Source organism: Montipora foliosa, chromosome 9 (genome assembly GCF_036669935.1).
Source record: "Montipora foliosa isolate CH-2021 chromosome 9, ASM3666993v2, whole genome shotgun sequence".
NCBI lineage: Eukaryota > Metazoa > Cnidaria > Anthozoa > Scleractinia > Acroporidae > Montipora > Montipora foliosa.
Window position 1 is genome coordinate 6,862,631 of NC_090877.1, and position 16,072 is coordinate 6,878,702.

The window sequence follows — 16,072 nt, forward strand, 5'->3', positions numbered from 1 at the left end:
GGCAGTAATTCAATGGAAAAAGGAAAGGAACTTTTAAATTAATTATTTAAGAGTCTAGTCATTCTAGCACTGGAGCACTAATTGGGGACACTGTAAACTGAAATTAATGCTTAATGCAAATCAAGTCAATAAATCGTAGGACAGTGAGGTGTTTTTTTCAGGAGATGGGAAAACCAGAGTACCCAGAGAAAAACCTCTTGGTGTAGAGGAGAGAGCCAACAAACTCAAGACGCCAAGTCTGGGAATCGAACCCAGGCCACATTGGTGGGAGGCGAGCACTCTCACCACTGCGCCACCCCTTCACCCCACACCCCAACAAGCCTAGGGTTTGCCCCTTAAAAAGGAATACTCACTTAACAGAGTTTCCTTTTGAAAAAAAAAGATTTGATATAAATACAAAAAATGCAACTGACACAAAAATTTTGTTACATTAGAAAATAATAAACGGAAAAGAACAAAAAAATCCTTGTTAAAAAGTAAAAATAATAACAATTAGAAAAATAAAGGAGAAAATTAATTGAACTGTCCTGCGCAAACAAACTGGGATTAAAGCGTAGGGGAGAGGCAGATTCTGGCTGAAGGAAAAGTAATTAATATTGTACAAATTATAAAGATAGATGTGACGTTTTCAACCTTGACAATCATCCTTGTGATCTTAACACGGACAGAAGCAGCACTTGAAAACATCATAGATACTAGAGTCTTTCCACTTTCAGATAAATATGCTACAAACAACACAAGGAACTCTGTTAACACCACTTTGCATTAATTTTATTCAAGTTCAATCCCCTAGTTTTAGTCATCTAAATGCCTTACTCATGTATTTAACAATATTAATTATTCCACAAGCGTGTCATGGCTACAATCATCTCATGTTCAACTACTTTATTTTGTAAAAACAAAAAAAAAAAACCTAAAGATGTGCACAAAATTATTACAGATAATTGCAGACAAGGTTATAATACATGTAGCTCATATACCATGATGCCCTAAGCCAAAACTCTAGAATTGCATTATCCAATGCCACTCACTATCCAACTCTTTCTTCCATTATTTACAAACAGTTTGCAAGACCAGTTATTGGAAAGCACAACATTACTAAAAGGAAACAAAACCCCAAGCAAGGTTTCACTTTTACATAATTTGTGTCTGAAGATGAATTTAAAGTTTTTAAAGCTGAAGGGCAATGGCCTCTGATAAAGATAATATTTCGTGATGTTTGAGTATGGAATTAAGGTTATCTGAAAACAGTTAACTGGCCTATCAGCCACAGAACATGGGGGAAAGGGACAGTGGAGGGAATACATGTACATGTACAGTCATATGGTTCTGGTCCTTCAAGATTTGTTGTTGCAGAAGGTGAATTGACTGAAAATCACTGTTCCTTCAAAAACTCATTTATATTCATGAGCCTAACAGCCTATCAAATCACATACAAAAATTTTATATGTATAAAAGCATGAGATTTAAACCTGATAAAACACTCCTCATTAGAGGCCTGGCTTGTTTTTCTTGTATGCTAATAGAATGTATCATTTTGCACCATTGTGTGGACTCCAGAAGAGGACAGTTTTTGTGGAATGTTTTTGAAGCCATTCAATAAACTTGCATGTCGAGTTTACATTTTGTTAAATGCTCATTTAACTAATTTATCCACCACAACCATAGCGGTCGTCCTTTTAGCGGTTCCCTTTTTAGCATTCAGTGTTTTAGCGGTCACCGGTTATATTTAACCAGTCATTGTTTCTCATACTGTAAGTGCAGGCTCACGTGGAGCCTTGTGATTTTCATCAGCCAGGTTTTCATGAGTTTTTCTCAGGCTCTAGGAGCAGCTTTGATTGTAGTTTTTGAGCTTTCCCCCACCCAACCCTATCCTCTAGGTACTCATGGCTGGGTTGCAGGGATTGCCAGCCATGGGGGTGGTTTTCCATCTAGGGGATGGCTGGCCACAGTTGAAGCCAATGGATACTCCAGGCACCCACCTCCCATTTTAGCCAGGCAGCTGGTTAATCAGCTCTTTGCTTCATGGGTTTAAACCTTCATGATAAAAGATTACTGCTCGTTCATTAAAAAGTACTTGAAAAAGAATGTTTACTAACCTTCAGAGGACCAGTTGTCAGTTAAGACATTTTCTGGTTTAGAAAGGTTATCCTTGTGACCTCCATCACAAGACGTTAAGGACATTTTTAAAAGCTGACCTACCAATATGAATAATAGTATGATGCGAATTGTAGGCCCAAAACAAAGAACAAACAAAGTTCTAAATTTGGATGAGATACTGAATATTATCTTAATTATTTGATAATTATTGGCAGAAAACAAACTGAATATTTTGACAGGGGATTTCATTATACAAATTTCTTGAAATAAAAATTACGATAAATCACTTGTCCCTAGGCTTGTTTTCAAAATCCCTTTTCTGCATTTGGATATTGCAAGAACACAAGGGTTAACTTGAGTTAGAGTACCGGTAAGCTTATTAATAAGAAATCACAAACTAGGATGCATATCACATCTTTTTAAAGACTATAAATTCAATAAACTATATCCGGTAATGTAAGGCTAAGCAAAATTAATGAGTGGTAATTGATTTCTCTATTTATACTAATATTTATTTATTTATTTAATTTATTTAATCACTTTCATCACAACAGAGAAACAGGCTGTGGTGGGGTCGCACAACAGAGCGAGGCTCCAAATTAAGTGCACCCTTTTACCCTCCCAACAATGATATAGAACAGAAGACAGACCACAATACTGGGAACTACATGCCCTACTCTTTGCGACAGGTGTGTGAGTTCTTTTACGTCCCATAGAAATATGAACATTGAAGGGTTGTGAGATGGGACCTACAGTTTATCGTCCTTATCCGAGAAGACTAGAGAGTCTAACCATTTGCAGACTGATTACAAAGGCAGCACTTTCTCCTCAGTTATTTAAAGACCCTGAGAGTTGGTCCGGCCGGAACTGAACTCACAACCTCCTGTGTGACAGCCCAGTGCTCAACCAACTGAGCCACCAGTCCACATGTGTCTGGTGAAACATTTAGCTCTCTTTGATTTACTTATTAAAATTTTACAATGGACACAACCGGTTTCGCTCAGTTTCATCATCATCAGAGTGAAATAATCTGCATACGCTCAGTGTTTGTATAGTTTAGGCAATGCCAGTTATGTAATTACCTCTTCTCATGGGAAACAGGTGAGGTCCAGTGATTGCACTTGTTTGTTTAGTTCTGGACGGAAGCGTGCACTTCTTTTATTCTCCTTTTTAACCATGAATGGGCAGTGGTTAAGACTTCCCACATGAACTTGTGGTTAGCGTGTTTTATAATGTGCTTGGCTCGCTCTGACTGCTTATTAACATCTGAATGTTCATTAACATGAACCGCAAGTTTGCTTGCTGTTTCGCAAATGTATGTTTGTCCACAAAATTACACTTGCCTACAAATGTAGTTTGTAAATGACGTATGGCAGGTGTGTGTTTTTGTCTTTTAACTTGAAGATTTTGGCAAACATGCAAGATGCAGATTATTTCACTCTGATGATGATCAAACTGATCGAAAACGTTTAGACTCATAATAATTTCACCAGCTTTTACCTTAAAGTTTTATGTTAATTTTTTACTTTTATTGCCGAAATGTACATAAAGAACTAATCATTAACTATGAGAGAAAATCAATGAGCTAATATCCTTTTCATAACAGTATTTACCATGTTTCTTAGTAGCTCTAAGGTGTACATCTTCTAGTGAAGTTACAATTTCATTTGCAGCAAAATCTTCTTGAACAATTTCTGAAGACAGAAAAGTGCAACATCAATGATATCAAGGGAAAGTGTTTTGGCTCAAAAGAGGATAAAAACCTGTTGTAAATAAAATTGAACCAATTTAACACATAATTATATTAAGAAAATTGTAAATAGATAATTACAATAACTAGAGATCATCACACTTACCATACAATAATTTTAGAACTTTAAAAATACTTGTGAGATTTCCACGTGCTAGAGTATATTCCAGGAGAATCTTTAAATTTTCTGGTTCAACTGAGCCTTCAAATCTACATCAGAGCAAAATTAAAGACAACAAAAATCATTGCATGTAATTATTAGAAACAAGCCCAATTTTTATCTAAAAAACAAAGTGTCCTCCTGTTATATCTAAGCATTTTGCCACCTATTTCCAACAATAAAGTTAAGTGTTAGGGTTGGCCTGATATTTCCATTAGGGTCAATATGGCTGTTATTCATTCCTTGATGAGCAAAGTATACATGTAGGGGACACTTTCTGACCTTAACATTGGGGGGAAAAAACAAGGGAAGACTTCATGACGCTTATCAAAACTAGCATGCATCTAATTGTGCAGATTCCTGGATAGAAATTTTTATCTGAAATAAAAATCTTCTGGTATCAACTCAACTAAAATCTATCAGCGAGAGTGTCACCAAAGGAAATGAAATGGTTCAAGGGAAGAAAACAATAAATAAGTCAAGAAATAAGTCAACTTTGAAAATTAACTTATTTGCATTGCATCAACAGTATAATAGCCCTTTTCACGGTTAGTTTTTCTCATTTGCATTACAATGTAATCTAACGTTGGTGCGAGGCAATTTCGGGTTAAAACAACAAAATAGACCGAAATTGCCTCTCATACATGCTAGATTACATTGTAATGCAAATGAGAAAAACTAACCGTGAAAAGGGTTCTTAACTGTAATTGCACCTGAACATCTCACCTCACAAGAGAATGAAGGAAATTTTCAACCTCCTCAAGAACATTGTGAGATAGAGAAGCTGGCCTATCAGGTGATGTTAAGGACAGTGACAGTGGCTTCATGTGACTTAAGGCAGACCTTCCAAAACAAGTAAAACAATAACAAAAGTAAGCAAGTCCATGGTAACATGAAATAGAAACAGGCACATACAGTACATAAAGTTAATGATGTCAAAGGTTAATGATGAATGTTGATTAAAGGGACACAATAACACTACTGTCTGTAATTTTAGTAACACAATGAAAATCCAAATTACTCTTTTCTTATGTTTTAAATTGCAGCTGCAAAATAATGGCCAAACTGATTAATTTCTTAAAAATTAATGAGTTATTTTAAATTGCACTGACTGTTTTCCATAACAGATACTTGTAGCCAATAAAGAGGTACATGTATGAGAGCTTGAACATTTCCAGGATTTTTTCAGGCTTTGACCTTGTAACAGTCATAAAATCATACATGTACCGGTAAAACATTAACCTTTTGTTCTAGATTCACTTGAAAGCATACATATGTAAAACAGGAGGTAAAAGAATACAATAAAGGGTTTAAAGGTAATATTTATTGAATTTACACTGTTTGACAATGCCACTTTAAGAAAAATAAAAAATGCATGAAACAAACAAACAAAAATACTAATTATTAACTGCCTTGAATTTATAATGCAGAAAAAAGTTACTTTCTCTTGCACATTTGTGTATGATAAGAAAATGGAAGTCAGAATGGAACTTTAGCCCTTTAATACAAAGAAACACATTGGACCATTCATTTAATATGTACTACATGTACCTTGTCATACAAGATTCTTACCTTGTGTGAGTCATAATAAGGTCCTTTAGATGTGGAGCCAAAGGCATGGCTGCTGAAGCCGTAGCTCCAAGGATAGAGAGAAACCACACTGCTGATGCATCTGCAACACTCATGCCTTTACTCTTTAAAACCCTGAAACAAAGAAAATAAAAATATTCAATCTAATAAAATTCATCATCTGTTTATTGAATTGCATGTAACAACAAATCATGCAGCTTAAAGCAGGTTTTAAGTAGTTGCTTGATATTTAGTACTGTAACAGTTAAGCTTAAATCTTCCAAAATCATTTGTAATACATTATTGAAAGACACCATATACAGCTGTACCTGTATCCAACCACTTTAATTCCTCTAACTCTTGTATCACACCCATCACTGTGGCATCTCTTGATGTTAATCTGTATAACTGCATTTTAAAACCAAAAAAGGTTTGCATCATGTACACAACAAAAATTAATACATGTATAAAACCAATGATATTATTACACAGTATTTAGCAAAATTAATGTTTCCAGTGCATATCCTCCATGACACCAAAGATCCCAAAAGTATGACCACTTCTCACTTATCCACATTCCTCAAGGTGCAAAAGTACAATTGTATTACCGGTATTTTAAGCAGAGGCTAAAGATAGCTTTTTTCCTTGGCTGGATCATAGTAAAAGCAAACAGAAATTGTGCATTACAAAGTTCATCCTTTTGGGATCCTTGCTGTAAGAAAAAAATCAAACAAATGTTAAAGGAGTTCCAAACTCAGGTTTTATATTACTGTATGTAACTTTTAACCTACAGCTGTACATGCACTTCCACGAATCTCAAAGTAAACTTACCTGGATATGGAATTTTCACATTCTCCACTAAAACAAAATCCCCATTAACCTGACTGTAAAACAGGAAAAAACACATGCCATCATCTTAAAAAAATGCCACCGAAAAATACATTTTACAGTGTACACTGTACCGTACATGTACATGACTTAAAGTAGTAATACTGTAGTAATACTCTTATCTTCCTCTAAATTTAAAGCCTTCAGATGAATCAATTAAAATGCCTCTTGAGCAGAAATTTGTGCTACACGTATCTTTAATACCTGGGTATCCTACAGTCACCAATTGCTTTCAAATTTTGATCATCTCGCCCAGCTGTTACCACAACATGTTGAGGCATGTAGCTCTGATCTGAGGATCCCACATTGATTGACAGTTGTTTTAACACAACATTGGGTCTCATTCTTAATCTGGAAAATAAAGAGAAACACAAGCTTAGTTTGAAGTCCTCAATGCAGCAGTTACAGTACACATGTGAGAAGGCTGGGGAAGAATCCATGTTAAATTGACTTAAAAGATCTTTGAATTTTATGGAGGACCTATAGTGATTCAGAGTCCTTGTTGTAATGAAGATCAAGGAATTCTTTTTCCTTCTTTTACCTTCTCTTACAAGAGTCTGTGGTTTCTCAACCCTCTTTATTAAAGGATCCTGATGATATAAAAAAGGAGCTCAACCCTGGGAAAGAGTTAAACACCAAATCCTTTGCAGATCATACCAAGTTAAACCTGTTATAGTTACATATCTTCAAAGAGATCTTGATACAGTACATTCCTACATGTAACAACATCCTCCTGAGATCTTTGAAATATCCATAAATGAATTATTGTTGTCTATGTTTCAGTAAAAAAAAAAAAAAAAGGTATGTTTTTTATCAACTGTCTAAAAAGAGGACTTTCCCTTTTTGGGTGTCAAGTTAAAAAACAGGGGCTTGGTTTTTAGGGGGTCTAAACAAGAACAAGACATTCCTCTTCTCCGTTCTACTTCTCCTCCCCCTCCCTCATCTTTCCCATTGCCCCTATCCTACCACACCCTTTCTTCACAGATCTATCTCCCCTTACCTTCCAGGTAGCCCCTCCTACAACATGTCTCACAGACATTTCATACTTCTCAAGACTTTTCTTTTTACTCACCTGAACTTTTTATTCATCCCAGGCCACTCTCGGCCCAAACTTTGATTTATTCACATTTGGGCACCAGGGACTGGTTTCTCGAAGCCTGGTTTTTAGCGCTAACCATTGGTTAAGAGGTATCAAAACCAATTGGTTTCCATGGTGTTTAAAATTGCCGGTCAGCGCTATAGCTAACCATGCTTTGAGCAACCCGGGTCAGAGTTGTAAATCAAGCAGTAACAGTAATAAAATGGCCGAGTCACGCCAATGCAATAGCGTAAATGAAATTGATTTCTATAGAGAAATACAGGAATTGAAAAGACTCCCAAATAAATTTATTGTTATTTAAAAGATGATTTTTACAGCAAGGCAGCAACATTTCTTGAAAGAAAAACAGAAAAGCAACTTGGCCTTTTAGAAAATATTTTTAAAATAATAAATTACTATGGAGAATTTGCATGAGTTGCTTGATAGATCTGTGAAGGACGGGTGGGGTAGGATAGAGGCAATGGGGAAGAACAGGGAGGAGTAGGAGGAGCAGCAAGGAGGAAAGGAATGTCTCATTATTTTTTGGAGCCCCAAAAAACCAAGCCCCTGTTTTTTAACTACACCCCCCAAAAAAGGAAAATCCCTCTTTTAGACAGCTGATCAAAATAAACCAGTTTTCAAAAAAATTAAACTCTGTAAAAGGGGTTGTCTTTCCCTACACAGCTTTACACACCAATGAAGCTACAACCATTACTTTAAACTGAGAAAAATTGATGGTACCTAATCCAATGAGATCGAGCTGGACCATCTGACTGCCAGTAGGAGCTTGCATCACCATTTGTCAGCCTGAAAACAAATCATAAACCAAGCCTTTTTAATAAGTTTCAAAGTGCTTGCAACAAGTACTGTATGTCCAAATACTGACTTATCCCCATAAGTGGGTTGAGTTTGTGTTGGTTCTCTCCTCTGCTCCAAGGGTTTTTCTCCGGGTTCTCTGGTTTTCCTCCCTCAGCAAAAACCAGCATACAGTTGATTACAGCTGGCTGTGAGTTGTGCTCCAAGGTCATACACATACATGTACATGAATCGTATAGCGGCAGCCAGAAGCGCCATAGTGTGCTTTCACTTCGAACTTGTGGAGCTGTGTCATTGCTGTACTTGCGAAGGCGATTATTATTATTATTATTATTATTATTATTATTATTATTATTATTTATTATTATTATTATTCATAATTAATAATAATAATAATAACATGTGCATATATATATATATATTTTTTTGTTTTTTGCTTGTATAAATGAACAATGAACTTGAACTGTTTTTTACAATTGGAACCAAGTATTTTTTATGTTGTTAATAATTTCTGTATTAACTGACTGATTTTCAATAAAGGTTTTTCTATTATTAAAAAAAAAAAATTATTATTATTATTATCATTATTATTATTATTATTATTATTATTATTATTATTATTATTGTACCACTAAACTGTACATGTACAGTGAATTATTTGACCTGGACACATCCCCTTTGTTGCTTGAGACTTCAAGTGAAGTGTAACACTTCGTCAGTGGTCTAAGAACTTCACCTTCCTCAACTGATGGAACTTGTTTCTTAACCTCAGCTGCAATGAATAATGGAAAGTGGAATTGAGAAGAACTTTTTAGTGCATATGTTGTACATGCAGTTTTTCCCTGGTTAAACAATTAATTTTTCAGACTAGATTGTTCTTTAATTTAACCCTAACCCTAACCCTAACTGCAACCCTTTGTCTTATAAGACAAAACATGTATCATAATCTGAAACAAAGGAAAGTCAAAAAAAATAACCTAGTTTGAAAAACGTTTCACCAAGGAAAAATTGTGACTACAACATATACCGGTACACAAACTTTTATATTAAATTGTGATACTATTTCAGTCTGTACACATAGCCTCAAGTTTGTCAAATGTGATACAACACTGCTGGTCATGAGAGAAGTGATTCTCACAATTTTGGAATCTGTTCAAATCCTGTTGAAGCTGCCTTACATTTGTATTTTTCAGGTGTCTACAAAGCGACAATTTCATAAAAATAATAATGTCCAGATACTGTAAGTGTGAGGATCACTCCTACCTTTCATTTTTAATCAGCACTTCAAATTATACATTTCTTTCCCTGCTGGTCATATTGTTGACATAACTTACATGTATGCCTCCTAGCTAAATTACCTGTGGTATTTATTTTTTGTTCTCTTCTCCTTTTTCATGTGCAGTATAACTAAAGCTCGTTGTTGTTATATAACTTTAATAATATCACCATTTGTTGGAATTTTACCTTTTTCTTTTAGAGAATCCATGTGTGCTTGTAAGACTTTAAGTCTCATTTCTGAGGTATTGCAGAATCCTTCCAGGGCAGGTAAAGGGAGAGAGGTGCTATTGGCTCTGTTTCTCATTAAAAACTGCAAACAACATAGTGATGGCATATATCATTTTAATACTTCCTCTCTTTTGTTGTTCAGCTGCAAAAGAGTGTTTCTTGGACCTTGACCTTTGTCTTCAGGACTGTTTCACTTCACTTTTTTCATTCAAAGGTCTGCTATCACTTAGTTAAATTTATTAAGATGAGCTCAGCAGTTTGCATTACTTTCCTAAAAAGCCTAGACATAGACAGTACATTTAAAACAACAGAAGTCAGTACAAAGTCCAAAGACATCTTTTTGTGTCCAGTTGAGACTTGTGTACTTCCTCCTGCAAGGTTTTTGCTCAAAATGTTGAAGTGATTAGCATCTAATGAGGAGGATGATGACAAGTAGAGATATATTATTGATACAAGATCAATACCCAACAAAATTAATAATAGCCAAAAAGGCAGACCTTAAAAAGAAATGTATGCTGTAAGAACTCACCTTTAACAATTTATGCCCATGATTAACAACCGCCTCTTTGTTATCAGAGAAAACATCTACAAATCCTGCAGTAGGAAATTCAACAATAAGACTGGATTAAAATTGCTGTGAAGAAGCGATGGCAAGGAGAAGCAATAACACAGCTTGACCAACAATTTTGGGAAACCACAATTTTATTCACTGTGTCCCTAATGTTTTGATTTTTGTACGTACATGCATTTCCCTATTAAATTTTATTTGTGTTGAGACTCTTCACAGATACCTGGTGTGAGAGAGCAATTCTGCAGTGTCTTGATGGACGTCCTTAGGTCACCTTTCGAACTAATTCCACCGCCAAGAGCTTGCAGAGTCTATTGGAGAAAAAACTGTGATCAATCATGCAAGGAAAACAGAGTGATTACATAATGTGAATAAAGTAAACAATATAACAAAGACAACATTAAACTTTTAAGATACCTCCAAAACTGTTTCAACATCAGCAAAGCCTTCTCCTTCAGCATCAAACTGACTGAACAACTAAAAAAAGGCACAAACAATGTACTGGAATTATGTTATTGCCACACTTAATTAATGACCTTACTATCACTGTGCAGCCCTCTGGTGACAACAGTCAACTTATCCCGGCTCGAGTTCCTTAATTGCTCAAGGTGACAATTTGAAAATTTAAAATGCTGCATTTTCGAAATGAAATATGTCACGGAACAAGATTTATTTCTAGGTCATCTTCAACCTCCTTTACATAAAAACTCAGAAGACCTTGCGAGTTAGATTTTAGAATTTGATGATGTCACTGTAACACCCATCTACATGTACTGTTTTGTTTCTTCTCTCAAGAGGGGTCCAGAAGGAGGCCCAGTTAGGGGTTCAGTTTGGAGGTTCACATTTTGAACCGTCCCTGCTCAAGACCTATTAAGATCTCGGAGGCAGTGTGGCCGAGTGGTTAGGGCGCTTGCCTTGAGATCCGGAGATCCCGGGTTCAAGACCCGCTCTGATCACTCGTTGAATTTGATCCTGGTAGTCCCTGGTTCAACTTCCCAGCCACACTTGTAAATAGCCAACTGGTTTGCCTCCAGCCAGTTGGGATTCTTAACAGTTGTTGTTGTTCTGTTCTGTTGAACATTGGCCCTGAAAAGCCCCTATGGGGAGCAGTCAATTAAGTATGTATTGTATTATTATTATCTCCTTTCAATTTCACACACGAACTGTTGTTAAATTACCGCAAGCATAATTTAACATCTCCCCTCCCCTTGTCAGCATTTCTATCATTTAGGTAAACTACTTTTACCTCTAAACATTCTTCCTTACTGGCCCCTTTTCCTGTCAACATGTCTGTAAACTGTGATAGGCTAACAAATTCCTACAACAACAATAACAACAAATTAGGTAAGCAGGAGAGGTTTGCACCAAAAACACAAGTGCTCTCAAAGCCAAAAGTAAACTTTGAGCCCTGAAGATGGTGATCAACAAACAGCATCACAAAGACAGAAGCCCTAAAAGACATTTCTAAATGTGCAAGAAAAAGGACTGGGGATTAAAAAAATAAAGAACAACAGATAACATTTTATGACACATTATGGACATACATGTATTGCCGTAAGGGGCTTTTTGATTGCACAAATTATCACAGAGCTCAGTTGCATCCATGGTTTATTGATAAATCATTTGCATGTGCCTAAGGCACCAAGCCTTTTATAGTGCGTCTTCATACTTAAGGACGGTGCCTACTATTGTTATTGCGCATACGTTCTGCGCATCTCCAGATACTCAGATTTCCTATCGCCGATGCTTTATAATACAGGGATATTATTGCGCGGTTTAAAACTATCCGGAAAAAGTAGATCTTAGTAAGTACTCTTGGTATCCAAAAAGAAAATTGGGTGTAACCATGCATTTTTGAGAGATAATTAAGCTTCAATTTGAGAAAGAACGCCATACATTGCTTTGTATTTTAAAGCTTTTTACAAATATTATTGATGAATTATCTTCGAAAAATGCGAGGTTACCCCCAATTTTCTTTTTGGATTTCAATAACACTTGTTAAGATCTACATTTCCTGCATAATTACACACCGGGGCAAAAATATCTTTAATTAGTAGGCACCGTCCTTAAGAGATTTTCTCCAGGTCCTCAAGTTTTCCCCACTCATTAAAAATCAACATAATTTTCCTTTGTTCAGCTCCCATTTTATTTCACCTGATTTACAAGTACAGTCTCCTCAATAATACAGGTACATGTAGAGTATATCACAGGCTATGCCAAATAACATTATTGTTGTTGCTGTTGTTGTTATTGTCATTAAAATTAATATTATTAGGTTGTGAAAAATAAGAGTAGCTACAATGTATGAGCCACTGAACTTGGAAAATGAATTATGAAAGGAGAAAATGTTGAGACTCATTCCAAGGGTCTCTCTTCTTCCCTTTCCCTGGAGCAGGAGAAGAGACCTTGCAAACAAGGTTTTTCTCATTTATTCATTAGTCACTGACAATATTATTCAACAATAAAAGTGCGGCTGTTGCAAAGATGAGTGTTGAGTTACTCTCAGCACTGTAGTAAAAATGTCGGGAACATTTTGTTTGGTTAATTTTTGTGATACACATGTGGGAATCAGTGGTCATGCTAGCATGACGTTCTTCCCGGTAATCAGTTCTACTTTTCAGGTTAGTAAAGTACAGTAATACTTAACAGAGGTACAATGTAAAACAAACGTTCACTGAAGTTAAGCCCTGTTGAGCGGGGTTACTATTTGGATGGGAGACCAAAAGAGATCCAATAGTAATGATATTGCCTTTCAAGGATGTCATATGCATTGCAATAACTTTTTTTCTTTCAATTTGAATACTCACATTTAACAGAATCCTTATTTACTACTTTTGGTAATCATGACACAGCATCCAGTCCTAATAAATTTATAATTATTGTTACATTCTTCTTGGATCGTTCGAAATAAGGTGGTGTTGATAATCGGCTGTAGTAATATTTCATAGCCTTTGAGAATTGCATATGTATTCTCAGAACGCTTTCTCCTTATACTATTTCTTTTACATTTCGCAACTCAAAAAAGCATAAATTATTTTGTTTGATTCTACCTCAGAAAACTTGGAAACGTTCCCTGAAATAGAGGATATTGTCTCTTAATTGAAAGGCAGTTAAATCAAGAGTATTCATTCAGTTCATCAATTTTGTATATTTTTGGCGGCCTAGTAATTTAGTACCTCATGTCTGGAACTTCTCTCCTCCAACCAGCGAATAATACTGCTTGAATGCTGCTGTATAAAGGATTCAGTAGGCTCTTCTCTGTATAGGATACAATTCAATTTATTCTAATATTTTAATATTATAATAATAATTGCATTCTTCTACACAAAAATCAATAACAGAATTAATCCCCCTTTTCAGTTTGAATTTAAAATAAAGTGTTAACATGCAAGTCTAAACACTACTATCTTGTGTAAGTCATGTCACATGATAATCATGAATAATTGTTTATCTTTTCATACAAAAAAATATACTCTCATAATTCATTTTTGTCTAAACCCTGATCTTAACCCTTGATTTAACTTATCTGTGAGTGCCCTTTGCACATTACAGGAACTTTAAATTAAATTGGAATGCTTGACCAGGACTGCAAATTTTCCATACAGAAGATAGACCTTATTCATAAATGGCGGTCACATTTATAATTCTTTTGTCCACGTGCAAATTAGCCTACCAAGCCTCATTTTAGAGCAAGAATTCTTTTCAATTCACTGTATGGTATCGAGGCTTAGTTGGTAGGCTAATTTGCACTTCAACGAAAGAATTATAAATTGACCGCCATTTATGAATAAGGTCTATACATTCTCATTACTTTTAGTCTGGCATAAAGCAAACATTGTGTAAATATTAAATTCTAGTAAAAACCATCCTTTTTTTTAGTAACAACACAGTTAGTAACACTCCTGCTCACTTAATTTTTGATGCAGCATCCCGCAGAAGGCTGTGATCAAACAGAGTTGCAAGATCCAAAGCTCCTTCACTGCTATCACCTGAAATAAATAAATTATTAATTTTGTTGACTCAATGATAAGATGACTTTACTGTACCCGCTCTCAAGCAATAATTACAAGGAAAACAGATAGAAATCTCATGTTGAACTCTACTGGAGCCTTCAAACAGACTGAAGTAACCAACTAGTAGCCGACTTAGTAGCCAGCAGCCAGTTATCTACCTGTACTATTGATGGTAAAAATAGCCAGCTATACTCAGATTAATGATGAAATGGTATAATTATGAAATGAATCAATATTATGATCATATGAAACAGGCTTACCTGAAGACAAACTTGTTTCAAATCCATCCTAAAATAACAAGAAAAATAATATTTATTAAATGTAATTTGAAGAATAAAATACACAGGGAAAATGAAACAAGTCCAGGTCTTCTGCTCCAGTTTTTGGGATCTTCAGAAAACGAGAGTAGGAATTATTAATTTACCAAGGATGCGTTCTTCCTCCAACCTGGGAAAATTATTGTAAGCTAATGTTTCCTCACTAGATTTCCCTAGTAGCCAGCAAGGGATGTCCAACAATGCCAAAACAGATGGATAACTTGAATTGGCAGAAGACAAGAAGAAAAATTGTGTGATGGCTGCCACGTACATGGATGACAATGCTGTTGAATGTACTATAATTTGACTTAAACAATAGGACATTTGCATGATGATGCCATATGACTACAAGTACCAGAATCCTTCAGGTTTCGCTTGTCTCATGTAAATTAAAGCAATTGTTATTTTTACGCCACTGGGAATACAAAATTTAAATATGAAAAGAAAAACAAACTGAATTGTGGCACAGTAGTTGTAGTCAAATGACGCCATAGTGAAAATTGCCTATTAGCTCATACATATACATTGTATTATACATGTGCAAGTATAACATAACACAATCTATAGAGTATATTGAAGAATTGAGCTACCAAAATTTTAGAATTGTTTAATAAGTTATAATTTAGTGCTTAACATGTATATATTTTTTTTAACATTTAGCGACACATCTGAATTTGAGAAATTTTGGGTATGAAAAAATTAAGAATCAAAAGGACTGGTACTGTGCACGACTGCTGAGCAATGAGACAGTTAAGGTTCCATGTGTTTCAATCAAGTGTCGTAAAACTAAAACCAAAGTAATTACTTTGGCCAATCAAAGAGGACGGAGACAAATCTGGTAAACCAATCAAAACTTGAAGCAATTACGCGTAGCCAACACAAAGCACAGGAAAATGTGCATGTGCAAACCACAATTGGTTTTAGTTTCACTTCTAATTGATTTAAAAAGTTGTGCGAGAACTTTGAACCAATCTCTGAGTAAAGTAATCATAATCCAAAGCAATTCACTTCTATTTTTGACACTCAAATTGAAAACTGCTGTATGATTGCTCCAGGAAATACCAAATAAAATTAGTCTGGTACTTTACAGCAAATGGTGCAAGATGATTGATAATAGTCTGATTGGTCTGTTGTATCTACTCTACAAAGTACATGTAGCAGTCAATGTACAATGTGCACATTATTTTTAAGTAGCCACGATTATGCATGAATAAAGTTAAACTTTTGTTGCATACCAGTACATGCATAAATCTGTTTCCATTTTTCTCTTGTTTTCAACAAACATGGTGTCAAAATGAATCTGAATG

General features: G+C 35.3%; 1 protein-coding gene across 1 annotated transcript in view; it reads right to left on the bottom strand.

Moving 5' to 3' along the window:
* LOC137972018 (zinc finger ZZ-type and EF-hand domain-containing protein 1-like) overlaps positions 1–16,072 on the bottom strand; it is a 77,930-nt gene that overhangs the window by 61,236 nt on the left and 622 nt on the right. The window contains exons 2-20 of the mRNA XM_068818821.1: positions 14,709–14,736; positions 14,346–14,424; positions 13,612–13,693; positions 11,682–11,753; positions 10,853–10,912; positions 10,659–10,746; positions 10,397–10,461; positions 9,826–9,949; positions 9,025–9,133; positions 8,287–8,352; positions 6,672–6,818; positions 6,411–6,463; positions 5,909–5,987; positions 5,583–5,714; positions 4,737–4,853; positions 3,957–4,060; positions 3,714–3,794; positions 2,100–2,198; positions 634–725 (exon numbers count right to left, since the gene is read on the bottom strand). Of these exons, the coding sequence (XP_068674922.1) occupies positions 634–725; positions 2,100–2,198; positions 3,714–3,794; positions 3,957–4,060; positions 4,737–4,853; positions 5,583–5,714; positions 5,909–5,987; positions 6,411–6,463; positions 6,672–6,818; positions 8,287–8,352; positions 9,025–9,133; positions 9,826–9,949; positions 10,397–10,461; positions 10,659–10,746; positions 10,853–10,912; positions 11,682–11,753; positions 13,612–13,693; positions 14,346–14,424; positions 14,709–14,736 (1,677 nt within the window). The remainder of the gene's footprint in view (positions 1–633; positions 726–2,099; positions 2,199–3,713; positions 3,795–3,956; positions 4,061–4,736; positions 4,854–5,582; positions 5,715–5,908; positions 5,988–6,410; positions 6,464–6,671; positions 6,819–8,286; positions 8,353–9,024; positions 9,134–9,825; positions 9,950–10,396; positions 10,462–10,658; positions 10,747–10,852; positions 10,913–11,681; positions 11,754–13,611; positions 13,694–14,345; positions 14,425–14,708; positions 14,737–16,072) is intronic.